We start from the raw sequence: 13,094 nt of genomic DNA, 5'->3' as shown, positions 1-13,094 counted from the left end.
GTCCTAGAAGTGAGCCTTGATCAGTTCCTTCCTATTGCAAACAAATGTAATTGCGTGCCCTGGTCTACTTTTAAAATGGTTCAAATCTGAGAAATACCTTCACAGAATCGACCAGGCCAGGCTGGGTCCATATCTCTGTAACTTGCGCTGCAGATACACGTATAGGATCCCACATTGTTCTTGCACATTGCATGAGGCGAGCAGTCATTGTAAATAGGAGAGGTGCATTCATTAACATCTGAAGAGACAGAAATGTGTTAGCAATGTAATACAATAATTCAAGATTGTTAATATAATAAAATCAAAAATCAGAACTCCTCTTTCTGTGCTATGACTGCAACACTAATTAGGCATGTGGTAGAATTGTATGTTGACTTTCGTGGGCAAGTGTCAGGCTTTATTGGAAGTTCACTGTTTATATTCATATTCATCTGAACCATCTTCTGCAACCAAACACCAGCACAGGACAAGCTCTCAGGCAAAAAATCGCGTGGCTGAGGGATTGGAGCAGGGGGCAGGGATTCAGATTTCTGGATCATTGTGACCTGTACGAAAAGGACGGGTTACACTTGAATGCAATGGGGAGCAAAATCCTGGTGGGGAGGTTTGCTAAGGCTATTGGGGAGAGTTTAAACTAGAATTGCTGGGGGGTGAGAACCGAACTGAAGTGACAGAAGAAGGGGAGGTTGGCTCACAAATAGAGAAAGCTTGGAGACAGTGCAAAAGGGAGGATAGGCAGCTGATAGAGAAGGGACATGCTCAGACAGATGGTTTGAGATGTGTCTATTTTAATGCAAGGAGTATTATGAATAAAGTGGATGAGCTTTGAGTGTTGATCAGCACTTGGAGCTATGATGTTGTGGCCATTACAGAGACTTGGATGGTGAAGGGGCAGGAATGGCTACTTCAAGTGCCAGGCTTTAGATGTTTCAGAAAGGATAGGGAGGGAGGCAAAAGAGGTAGGGGCTTGGCACTGTTGATCAGAGACAGTGTCACAGCTGCAGAAAAGGGGGAAGTCATGGCAGGGTTGTCTACGGAATCTCTGTGGGTGTAAGTTAGGAATAGGAAGGGGTCAATAACTCTACTGGGTGTTTTTTATAGACTGCCCAATAGTAACAGGGACATTGAAAAGCAGATTGGGAGACAGATTCTAGAAAGATGTAATAATAATAACAGGGTTGTTGTGGTGGGGGATTTTAATTTCCCAAATATTGATTGGCATCTCCCTAGAGTGAGGGGTTTAGATGGGGTAGAGTTTGTTAGGTGTGTTCAGGAAGGTTTCTTGACACATATGTAGATAAACCTACAAGAGGAGCAGCTGTACTTGATCTAGTATTGGGAAATGAACCTGGTCAGGTCCCAGTTCTCTCAGTGGGAGAGCATTTTGGAGATAGTGATCCCAATTCTATCTCCTTTAGAATAGCACGGGAGAGAGATAGGAACAGACAAGTTATTGATACGTTTAATTGAAGAAAGGAGAAACATGAGGCTATCAGGCAAGAACTTGGAAGCATAAATTAGATACAGATATTCTCAGGGAAATATACAGAAGAAATGTGGCAAATGTTCAGGGGATATTTGCTTGGGGTTTTGAGTAGGTACGTTCCAATGAGACATGGAAAGAATGGTAGGGTACAAGATCCGTGGTGCACAAAGGCTGTTGTCGCAAATCTAGTCAAGAAGAAAAGAAGAGCTTATGAAAGGTTCAAAAAACTAGGTAATGATAAGAATCTAGAAGATTATAAGGCTAGCAGGAAGGAGCTTAAAAATGAGATTAGGAGAGACAGATGGGGCCATGAGAAGGCCTTGGCGGATGGGATTAAGGAAAACCCCAAAGCATTCTACAAGTATGTGAAGACCAAGAGAATAAGACATGAGAGAATAGGACCAATCAACTGTGACAGTGGAAAAGTATGTATGGAACCGGAGGAAATAACGGAGGTACTTTATGAATACTTTGCTTCAGTATTCACTATGGAAAAGGATCTTGGCAATTGTAGTGATGACTTGCAGCAGACTGAAAAGCTTCAGCATGCAGATGTTAAGAAAGAAGAGGTGCTGGAGCTTTTGGAAAGCATCAAGTTGGATAAGTCACCAGGACCACTCAGGATGTACCCCAGGCTACTGTGGGAAGTGAGGGAGGAGATTGCTGAGCCTCTGGCAATGACTTTGCATCATCAGTGAGGATGGGAGAGGTTCCAGAGGATTGGAGGGTTGCAGATGTTGTTCCCTTATTCAAGAAAGGGAGTAGGGATAGCTCAGGAAATTATAGGCCAGTGAGTCTTACTTCAGTGGTTGGTAAGTTGATGGAGAAGATCCTGAGAGGCAGGATTTATGAACATTTGGAGAGGCATAATATGATTAGGAATAGTCAGCATGGCTTTGTCAAAGGCAGGTTGTGCCTTACAAGCCTGATTGAATTTTTTGAGGATGTGACTAAACACATTGATGAAGGTAGAGCCGTAGATGTAGTGTATATGGATTTTAGCAAGGCATTTGATGAAGTACCCCATGCAAGGCTTTTTGAGAAGGTAAGGAGGCATGGGATCCAAGGGGACATTGCTCTGTGGATCCAGAACTAGCTTGCCCACAGAAGGCAAAGAGCAGTTGTAGATGGATCATATTCTGCATGGAGGCCAGTGACCAGTGGTGTGCCTCAGGGATCTGTTCTGGAACCCCTACTCTTTGTGATTTTTATAAATGACCTGGATGAGGAAGTGGAGGGATGGGTTATTAAATTTGCTGATGACACAAATGTCGGGGGTGTTGTGGATAGTGTGGAGGGCTGTCAGAGGTTACAACAGGACATTGATAGGATGCAAAACTGGGCTGAGAAGTGGCAGATGGAGTTTAACCCAGATAAATGTGAGGTGGTTCATTTTGGTAGGTCAAATATGATGGAAGAATATAGCACTAATGGTAAGTCTCTTGGCAATGTGCAGGAACAGAGGGATCTTGGGGTCCGAGTCCATTGGACACTCAAAGCTACTATGCAGGTTGACTCTGTGGTTAAGAAGGCATACAGTACATTGGCCTTCATCAATCTTGGGATTGGTTTAAGAGCCAAGAGGTAATGTTGTAGCTATATAGGACCCTGGTCAGAACCCACTTGGAATACTGTGCTCAGTTCTGGTCACCTCACTATAGGAAGGATGTGGAAACCATAGAAAAGGTGTAGAGGAGATTTACAAGGATGTTGCCTGGATTGTGGAGCATGCCTTATGAGACTAGGTTGAGTGAACTCGGCCTTTTCTCCTTGGAGCGATGGAGGATGAGAGGTGACCTGATAGAGGTGTTCAAAACAATGAGAGGCATTCATCATGTGGATAGTCAGAGGCTTTACCCCAGGGCTGAAATGGCTAGCATGAGAGGCCATAGTTTTAAGGTGCTTGGAAGTACTTACAGAGGGGATGTCAGGGGTATTTTTGTTTACACAGAGAGCATGAGTGTGTGGAATGGGCTGCCAGCAGCAGTGGTGGAGGTGGAAACGATAGGGTCTTTTAAGAGACTCCTGGATGGCTACATGCAGCTTGGAAAAATAGAGGGCTATGAGTAAAGCCTAGGTAGTTCTAAGGTAGGGACATGTTTGGCACAGCTTTGTGGGCTGAAGGGCCTATATTGTGCTGTAGGTTTTCTATGTTTCTATGTTCTAAGATTGACTTTCATTTTCTCTGAGAGAAAAGAAGGTGGCGGCACAATATGGAAATTCAAGTGAAAGCTGGGCTCAATCTGAAAGAAAATAGAAAATGCCAGAAATGCCCATCATATGAGGCAGAAAAAGAACAAATATAGTTAATGCTTTAAATAGAAATACATTTATTCATTAAATAATTAGCACTATACAGATGGGAATTACGTTGACAATCTTGACCTCACCCAATGAAAGCTATTCCTTTGTCCTCTTCATCATCCCCACCCACACACACGCACTTTCTCTGCGTTTTGCTCCCAGCTTGTTTACTCACTTTCCCAGTTACAATGAACAGTCTCTGATCCATAGCAATAATTCTGTTTTTCTTTCTACTGATGTTGCCCAACCTGTTTGCATCAGGTTCTGCCTTCCTTTCAGACAATTCGGTTCTATCTTTATGAATTGAAACTTCAGGCATGGTGCACGTAAAATGCGGCATTGCATTGAAAGACAAGGCTACAATCCCCTGCCTTCCATCTTACAAATGCACCCAAGACAGATGAACAATATGAGATTTTGCAAATTAGGTAATTGAAGGAAAATGCTTTAAATCTAAATTTTGGTTTTTAAAATGCAGCACTTTGCAATCGCTTTAAGGTTTTCTAGGCTACCCACATGAGCTACAACTGAGAGAGCAGATACCCCAACCCATGCCCAGGGTTACTGAAAAATCAAGGAAACATCACAGTAAGAGCAATTGGTTCAGTGACTGTCATATTTGGACTAAGAGCTCAAGAGGCCAAGGTTACCAAGTCTGCATCCATGTTCAGCATACTTTCAAGAGATCAGTAACAGCAAGGCATTCCAAGCCATTCTGCACATACATGAAAAGCAAAGGGATAAGTAGGGAGAGGGTAGGGCCACTCAAGGATAAAATGGGGAACATGTTCTTGGAGGCAGGGGATGTGGGAGAGGTCATATATCATGGGTTCCCAACCTGAGGTCAATGGACCCCTCAGTTAATGGTAAGGGCCCATAGCATAAAAAAGGTTGGGAACCCCTGCCTAAATGAATACCGTGTGACACTATTTACCACAGAGAAGCATGGAGTGGAATGTGTTAATATGTTAGGGCATCTTAAACTAAAAGAAGAGGTAATGTTGTGTCTCTTGAAGAATACTAGCCCCCAGGGCCTGATGGGATATAGCCTAGGTTATTGACTGACTCAAGTGATGAGATAGCTGGGGACCAAGACCTTAACCCTAACCATAAGTGAGGTCTCCAAGGACTGGAGTGTGGTCAGTGTTGTTCCTTTGTTCAGGAAGGGATAGTTGTGGTAATTATAGACTGGTGTGCCTCATGCCAATGGCAGTTGTTGGAAAGGATTCATAGGGATACAATTTATGAATATTTGAAAGTCCACAACATAATTATGGAGAGTCAACATGGACAGGTCATGTCTTACTTACTTGATTAATTTTTTTGATGAGGTGATAAATACAATTGAAGATAGGGCTGTGGATGATACTATGTGAATTATATTAAGGCATTTGACAGGGTCCATCATGGTAGGTGTCCAGTTGATGAAAATGTATGGGATCCACGATGAGTTGGCCATTTGGATTCAGAATTTACTTGCCCACAGAAGACAGAGGATAGTGGCTGATGGGAGTTATTCTTGCTGGAGATCTGTGATTAGTGGTGCTCCACGGTTATCCATAACAGGATCACTACTGTTTGCGGTAATTTATAAGTGACTTGGATGAAAATATGGATGGGTAGGTTCATAAACTCACAGACAACATGAAGATTGGCAGCATTGTGGAGATTGCAAAAATTGCCAAAGGTACAATGGGATATACTGTAGATCATTACAGCAGAAAAAATGTTTAATTTGCCAAGCATGATGTGTTGCACTTTGGCAGATCAAATCTAAGGGGATAGTACACAATTAATGGCAGGACCCTGATAGGATGTGAAAGAAGAATATGGCATATTTGCCATAATTACACGTGGTTTTAAGTTCCAGGATCAGGCAATTATGTTGCCGTTTTATAAGACTCTTGTTAGCTGGTTGAATACTGTGTTTAGTTCTGGTCTGCCCATTATAGGAAGGATGTGAAGGCTTTGGTGAGGGTTCAGAAGAGGTTTACCAAGCTGCATCCTAGATTAGAGGGAGTGGTTGGACAAACTTGAGTTGCTTTCTGTGGAGTGGCAGTGACTGATGGGAGACAGGATAGAAGTTTATACTGTAAGACCATGAGCAGCATAGAGAGATAGCCGGTATCTTTTTTCCATGGTCAAAATGTCTAATACTATGGTACATGCATTAAAGCTGAGAGGAATAAATTCAATGATCTGTTTTTGATGAAAGTACAACAGAGGCATTTAGGAGGATTTTAGAAAGCAAAATGAATGTGTATAGAATAGGGGAATTGGACATTGTGTAGACCACAGGGATTAGTTTAGTTAGGCATTTAAATACTAGTTAACAAAACAACATGGACTGAAGGACCTGTTCCTACACTGCACAGTACTATATTCTATGTACCATTGCTTATTTTAATAGGCATACATCAGTCTCGAGAAACCATGGATTTACGCCTTGGAAAGTTTCCAGGGCGCAGGCTGTATGGGAGACTGGCAGTTGCCCATGCTGCAAGTCTCCCCTCTCCACGCCACCGATATTGTCCAAGGGAAGGGCAAGGGCCGATACAGCTTGGCACCGGTGTCGTCGCAGAGCAATGTGTGGTTAAGTGCCTTGCTCAATGACACTGCCTTAGCTGAGGCTCGAACTAGCGACCTTCAGATCACTAGACCAATGCCTTAACCACTTGGCCACGCGCCAACACACATTATAATATAATATTTTAATATTACATTATAAAAATGCCGTTTACCTCCAAGGAGCTTGGGCTTCAAGTTCAATTATGTGAGAATGGACTTCACCCACCTGAAATGGAGGTGTTATTGTGATTGAATTCAAAGACAGAGCTGTTGTAAAGAGAGGAGATCAAAGCAGCGGATGCATTCCAAATATTCAGCTGAATTCCTGGATCAATAACAATTTCAAAGTTCACCACAATACTCCCATTGCTGAGAGACTTGACACGGGCCAGAATTTTCCTACTTTTGTACCATTGACGAATTGTTGGCGGAAGGGATCGTTCAATCTGAAATGAAAAGAAGGTTATAAAATCTTTCATGGCTAGTCACTACTTCATTGTACGGAGTTGACTGGCATTTCAGCATGCCGTTCCCATTGATACACAGGTTAGAGAAGGTACTTTAATATTCGAGGTAACTCTGAGTTTCAAATAGTTCAACTTGCATTGTGGATTCAGTTAGTCAGTGATTTTCAGGATACCATCATGAAAACTATTAAAGGTTTTGTGAAATCCTAACTAACATCCCTTATAGTTCATGGAAGGAACCTTCTCCAGTTTTCAATGTGACTCTGGTCATTACTCAGAATTGAATATAAATACTGAATTTCTACCGTCACCCACATCTCAACAAACCAGATCTCTTTTTATGCTTTTATTTACAAGGTGTGGTTTTCATGTTTAATTTCCCCCTGAACTGTGCAGATTGCTGTGAGTCAAGCAAACGTGAGTGGGCCTAGTCACAAATAATCAAAAAACCTCTTCACTTCAGTGAATGCGTGTCAGAGTAGCCTAACATTTTACACTGCCAACTGTAAAGCCAGGGTTCAATTCCCATTGCCGTCTGTAAAGGATTTGTACATTCTCTGTGTGATAGGTTTCTGTGTTAGTTTTCTTCAGGTGCTTTAGTTAACTCCCACATTCTGAAGACGTGCCGGTTAGGGTCAGTGAGTTGTAGGGATGCTACATTGGCGCCAGAAACACGGTGACACTTGCAGGCTGCCCAGCACAATCCACGCTGATTGGATTTGATGCAAGCGACACATTTCACTGTATGTATTGATGTACACATGACAAATAAAGCTAATCTTTAGATAAACAATCAATTTCGTTAAATTGTGTAATGAAAAGAAACAAAATATGTGGCAGCTTTAACGTTTCTTCCACGATGAAAGAAGAGGGTCGAGAAGACAGGATATTAATTCTGAACGCTGCTGGGCAAATTTGAAGAAAAAAAACATTAATGCTGCAATTTAACTCAAATCTCTAGATTATAATTCCAGTATTGCATGATTTTTCACTCTCATGCACATATCAGCCAACAGAAAAGGAATTCAGACTCATTTTCACAATATTAACATGTTTTTTTCTTCCTGAAATCCAGAGTGACTTAAGACACATTTCCCTCAGTTGAAGGATCAGTGAACCCCACCACAATCCACAACTCCATCCACTCCCACAAAGCATTATAGCTCATATCGAGCTATCTTACCTCTTGATGCCACAGCTGTAGGAACGTCCTAAACTGGCCGCTGCTGGTGTTGCTGAGAGCTTCGCTGAAATTGTGGTTCTGGATTCTCACCTGGCCATTCAATAACAGTGCAGCTGCAAAGCATTGAAAAAGGGCAGACCTGTCACAATTACTTCCAGCATCAAATACCATTTACTTTGTCCATGATTGACCAGTAGTCCCCTCCATCTTGGAACCAGGGTTTTCTACTTTTAATCCCACCTGAATTATCTGGATAATCCTGTTTTATCTCAAGTTAAACAGTTGTGAGAAGTCCCAATTGATAAACATGGATTAAAAGATGATTCCTGATGCTAACAGGAGAGTTTGGAGCCATCTCTGGTCACTCAGTGAGTTGTACTGAGCTGTTAGCCAATCAGTCAGAGTCCCACTCCATCAGCCAATGAGCTGCACCATGTCATTCAATGCGCTGCCTTACATCAACCTGCCCTGTTGTCAGCAGTGGGCTTTGCTATAATCCAAAGATTTGCACATTGTACTTGTACATTGTACATCCTGAGCAGCTGCATCACTGCCTGGTTCGGAAATTGCACCATCTCGGATCGCAAGACCCTGCAGTGGATAGTGAGGTCAGCTGAGAAGATCATCAGGGTCTCTCTTCCCGCCATCATGGACATTTACACTACACGCTGCATCCGCAAAGGAAACAGCATTATGAAGGGCCCTATGCACCCCTCTTACAATCTCTTCTCCCTCCTGCCATCTGGGAAAAGGCACCAAACCATTCAGGCTCTCACGACCAGACTATGTAACAGTTTCTTCCCCCAAGCTTTCAGACTCCTCAATACCCAACGCATGGACTGACACCTTACTGCCCTATTGTCCTGTTAATTATTTATTGTAATGCCTGCACTGTTTTGTGCACGTTATGCAGTCCTGGATAGGTCTGTAGTCTAGTGTAGTTGTTGTGTTTTTTTTTCTCTGTGTTGTTTTTTGACGTAGTTCAGCCTAGTTTTTGTACAGTGTCATGTAACACCATGGTCCTGAAAAACATTGTCTCATTTTTACTATGCACTGTACCAGCAGTTATGGTTGAAATGACAATAAAAGTGACTTGACTTTACTTTACTTCTGTCAGCCGGGAACTGCGTCACCAAGCTGCAGTGTGTCAAGCACATTAGGCCATAAGATCATGAGACATATGAGGAGAATTAGGGCATTTGACCCATCGAGTGTGCGCCACCATTCCGTCATGGCTGAAGTTCCACCAGGCAAAAAGTTGGAGGGGCTTGTGGTAAACAAAAATTTGCATCAGAGAATGCAAGAGAAGCAATGTTTATATTCAGCGTCAATTCAAGGTCTCACAAGCAACCGCAACAAACCAAATTCAGCATTACCGACTATACTAAAATTTACCTAGCAGTCAATTCAGCCAGTACTGGTCAAAATAGGACGAATGGAAATCCAGATAAGTGGTACCACAACAACCTCTTACTCAGTCTCAGCAAAACCAAAGGAGGAGAAAGATAGAAGTCCATGAGCCAGCCCTCTTTAGAGGATTGGACGTGGAGAGGGTCAGCAACTTCTAATTCATTCGCATTTACAGGTCAGAGGCTATGTCCTGGGATCAGCACATAAGTGTCATCATAAATAAGACACTTTCTTACTGTAGAAGTTTGTGTAAATTCGGCTTGTCACCAAAAACTTCGACAAATTTCTATAGAAGCACAATGGAGAGTATCCTGACTAGTTGCATCGCCGCCTGATATGGAAACGGCAATGCCCAGAATGAAACAGGCTACAGAAAGTGCTGAATACAACTCATTCCACCACAGCTGAAGCTCCTCCCCACCAATGAGTACATTTATTTGGACTGCTGCAACAAGAAAGCAACATCTTCTTCCTTGAGTTTTTACAGCAGTTGGGAAGCAACGTCATCATCAAAGACCCTCCCCATCCAGGTCCTGCTTTCTTCTCATTGTTACCGCTGGGAACAAGGTCCCACACCTTCAGGTTCATGAACACTTATTAACCTAAACCATGATTCTCCTGAACTGGCATGGATAACTTCAATCACCATCACTCTGATCTGATTCTATGACTTTCAAACTCACTTTAAAGGACTCTTTACAACTCAAGTTCTCAGTATTATTTTTATTTTTATTTGATAGATAGATAGATAGATAGATAGATACTTTATTCATCCCCATGGGGAAATTCAACTTTTTTTTCCAATGTCCCATACACTTGTTGTAGCAAAACTAATTACATACAATACTTAACTCAGTAAAAAATATGATATGCATCTAAATCACTATCTCAAAAAGCATTAATAATAGCTTTTAAAAAGTTCTTAAGTCCTGGCGGTAGAATTGTAAAGCCTAATGGCATTGGAGAGTATTGACCTCTTCATCCTGTCTGAGGAGCATTGTATCGATAGTAACCTGTCGCTGAAACTGCTTCTCTGTCTCTGGATGGTGCTATATAGAGGATGTTCAGAGTTATCCATAATTGACCGTAGCCTACTCAGCGCCCTTCGCTCAGCTACCAATGTTAAACTCTCCAGTACTTTGCCCACGACAGAGCCCGCCTTCCCGCACAGTTTGTGCAGATGTACAGATGTATCACTGAGAGTATTCTAACTGGCTGCATCACTGTTTGGCACGGGGGGGAGGCGGGGGGTGGGGGGGGGTCTACCGCACAGGATCGAAATAAGCTGCAGGAAATTGTAAACATAGTCAGCTCCATCATGAGCACTAGCCTTTGTAGTATCCAGGACATCTTCAAAGAGCAATGCTTTAAAAAAAGCAACATCCATCATTAACAATCCATATTACCCATGAGAATGCCCTCTTCTCATTGTTACCATCAGGAAGGAGGTACAGAAGCCTGAAAGCACTATGGTAAACTATGTATACCCGTCTGGACACGCCCCTCTGCTGACTGCTCCTGTGGCTCCTCCCACAGACCCCTGTATAAAGGCGATTGGGGTACTGCTCCTCCCTCACTCTTCGAGATGTCGTACTCCCTTTTGCTGCTAATAAAAGCCTATCATTCACTTCCAGTCTCCTAGAGTTATTGATGGTGCATCAAGCAAATACTCAACAATTTAGGAACAGCTTCTTCCCCTCTGCCATCCAATTTCTGAATGGACTCTGAACCCATGAACACTATCTCACTACTTTTTAAAAATTTTTTATTTTTGCACTATTTATTTAATATATGTGCTTACTGTAAATCACTCTTTTCTCTATTATTTTGTTTTGCATTATACCGCCGCCACAAAGTTAGAAAATTGCATGACATATGCCTATGATATTAAACCTGATTCTGATTCTGATTTTTCTGCACATAGTTTATTTTGGCCAGTCTTTATTTATATAAAGTTTTAATTTGTGCTTTTTAAATGTATGAAGCTTTGCTCCGGATGGATTCAGTCGTTGTCCTATTATAGTTGTTAATCAAACTGGCCTGTATTTGTATCATTATATCAAAGGTATCACACTTGAAATCATTCAATTCTCTGGCACTTCTGCAGTCAGGAACAACTGAAAAGAAACATTCAGAACCTCTATAATCCCTTTCCTTACTTCTTCCAACAGCCTGATTTGTATTTCTTCTGGACCTGGTAATTAATCCATTTTCAAAGTTGTGGAGTATCCTTATCCCTAACACTTCTATTACTAGAGGCATATATTGTACATCTTCATACTTCCTCTCCTCTCATTAAAAGCAAGGTAACATCCCCAGCAAGGTGCACTGTGGGAATGTAATTGTAGATAAATAGGGCAAAATCAGCCCCAGTCGTTTACAGCAGTGCAGCCTTTAGGTCTGAATGAGATGGGGCTAACGACTTAGCTCCATTCTGCCTGCCGAGGGTGGTATGAATACCTTCAGCCAATTCTAATTGTGATACACTGAAACTTTTTGGAAAGTTGTATGTGAAGGCGTTTGATGAGGACAAGAATAGCCCTCTGAGGACACTCTCCAGGATAAAATGTTCTACTTGATACACTACAGAACCGCCATCACTTGAGGTGATGCATCAGAGGTTGCTTGAGTCATAGACAAAACTCAGTCTTTTACAGATAGGAGGGCACCAGAGAAAGAACATCTGGAAGCCTGCAAATAATTGTAGTGACCAAGCCTATAAATGTCTCCCAGACAGTATGCTTACCTGTTTTTACTTTAATCTCTTTGGTAAAGCTGTTTCCACAAGATTGCCAGTAGATTTCCACGGTGTACAAGACCGCAGGCTCCAAACCCATCACTGTCCAATTCATTTCTTGTGTCTCTGTTTCGACCACCATGCTGTCCGCCCTCAGCACCCGCACTGTGACTGTTCGGTTCTTGCTAGTATCTCGTGCCCAAATGACTGTGAAGCTGACGCCGGTGACATTGACGATCGTCAGGTTTGTAACTGGATCAGGAGCTGTTGAGAACATGGCTGGTTAGCACGGCAAGAACACAACTGTGTTCCACTCGCCTTTACTGCATACGACTATCATAAGACATAGGATCAGAATTAGGCCATTTGGCCATCAAATCTGTTCCATCATTCCATCATGGCTGATTACCATGGGATCGCTACACTGCTTAGACATAACTCAAGATGAATGAAGTATAAGAGACAATTACTAAGCACATGAAGGTAGAGGTGTGTGTTGGGAGCAGTCAGCACCTATTTCTATAAACTTTATAAAACTTACAAAAGAAATCCTAGGGTACTAAAGGAGGTGGCCCTGGAAATTGCGGATGCATTGGTAATCATTTTCCAATGTTCCTTGGATTCAGGATCAGTTCCTGAGGATTGGAGAATGGCTAATGTTATCCCACTTTTTAAGAAAGGAGGGAGGGAGAAAACAGAGAACTATTGTCCTGTCAGCCTAACATCAGTAGTGGGGAAGATGCTAGAGTCCATTATTAAAGATGAAATAGTGGCATATCTAGATAGCAGTGATAGGATTGGGCCGAGCCAGCATGGATTTACCAAGGGCAAATCATGCTTGACTAATCTATTGGAGTTTTTCGAGGATGTAACCAGGAAGTTAGACAAGGGAGATCCAGTGGATGTAGTGTACCTCGATTTTCAGAAGGCATTTGATAA

The 13,094-nt window shown here is 42.3% G+C and overlaps 1 protein-coding gene across 1 annotated transcript in view; it reads right to left on the bottom strand.

Annotated features, from left to right (window-relative positions):
- Positions 1 to 13,094, bottom strand: part of umodl1 (uromodulin-like 1) — a 116,600-nt gene that overhangs the window by 65,093 nt on the left and 38,413 nt on the right. The window contains exons 8-11 of the mRNA XM_073047626.1: positions 12,165 to 12,419; positions 8,009 to 8,121; positions 6,585 to 6,804; positions 98 to 238 (exon numbers count right to left, since the gene is read on the bottom strand). Coding sequence (XP_072903727.1) covers positions 98 to 238; positions 6,585 to 6,804; positions 8,009 to 8,121; positions 12,165 to 12,419 — 729 coding nt within the window. The remainder of the gene's footprint in view (positions 1 to 97; positions 239 to 6,584; positions 6,805 to 8,008; positions 8,122 to 12,164; positions 12,420 to 13,094) is intronic.

Source organism: Hemitrygon akajei, chromosome 5 (assembly GCF_048418815.1).
Source record: "Hemitrygon akajei chromosome 5, sHemAka1.3, whole genome shotgun sequence".
Classification (NCBI taxonomy): Eukaryota; Metazoa; Chordata; class Chondrichthyes; order Myliobatiformes; family Dasyatidae; genus Hemitrygon; species Hemitrygon akajei.
The sequence above is the reverse complement of the archived record's forward strand: the minus strand, read 5'-3'. Positions and strand labels throughout refer to the sequence as shown.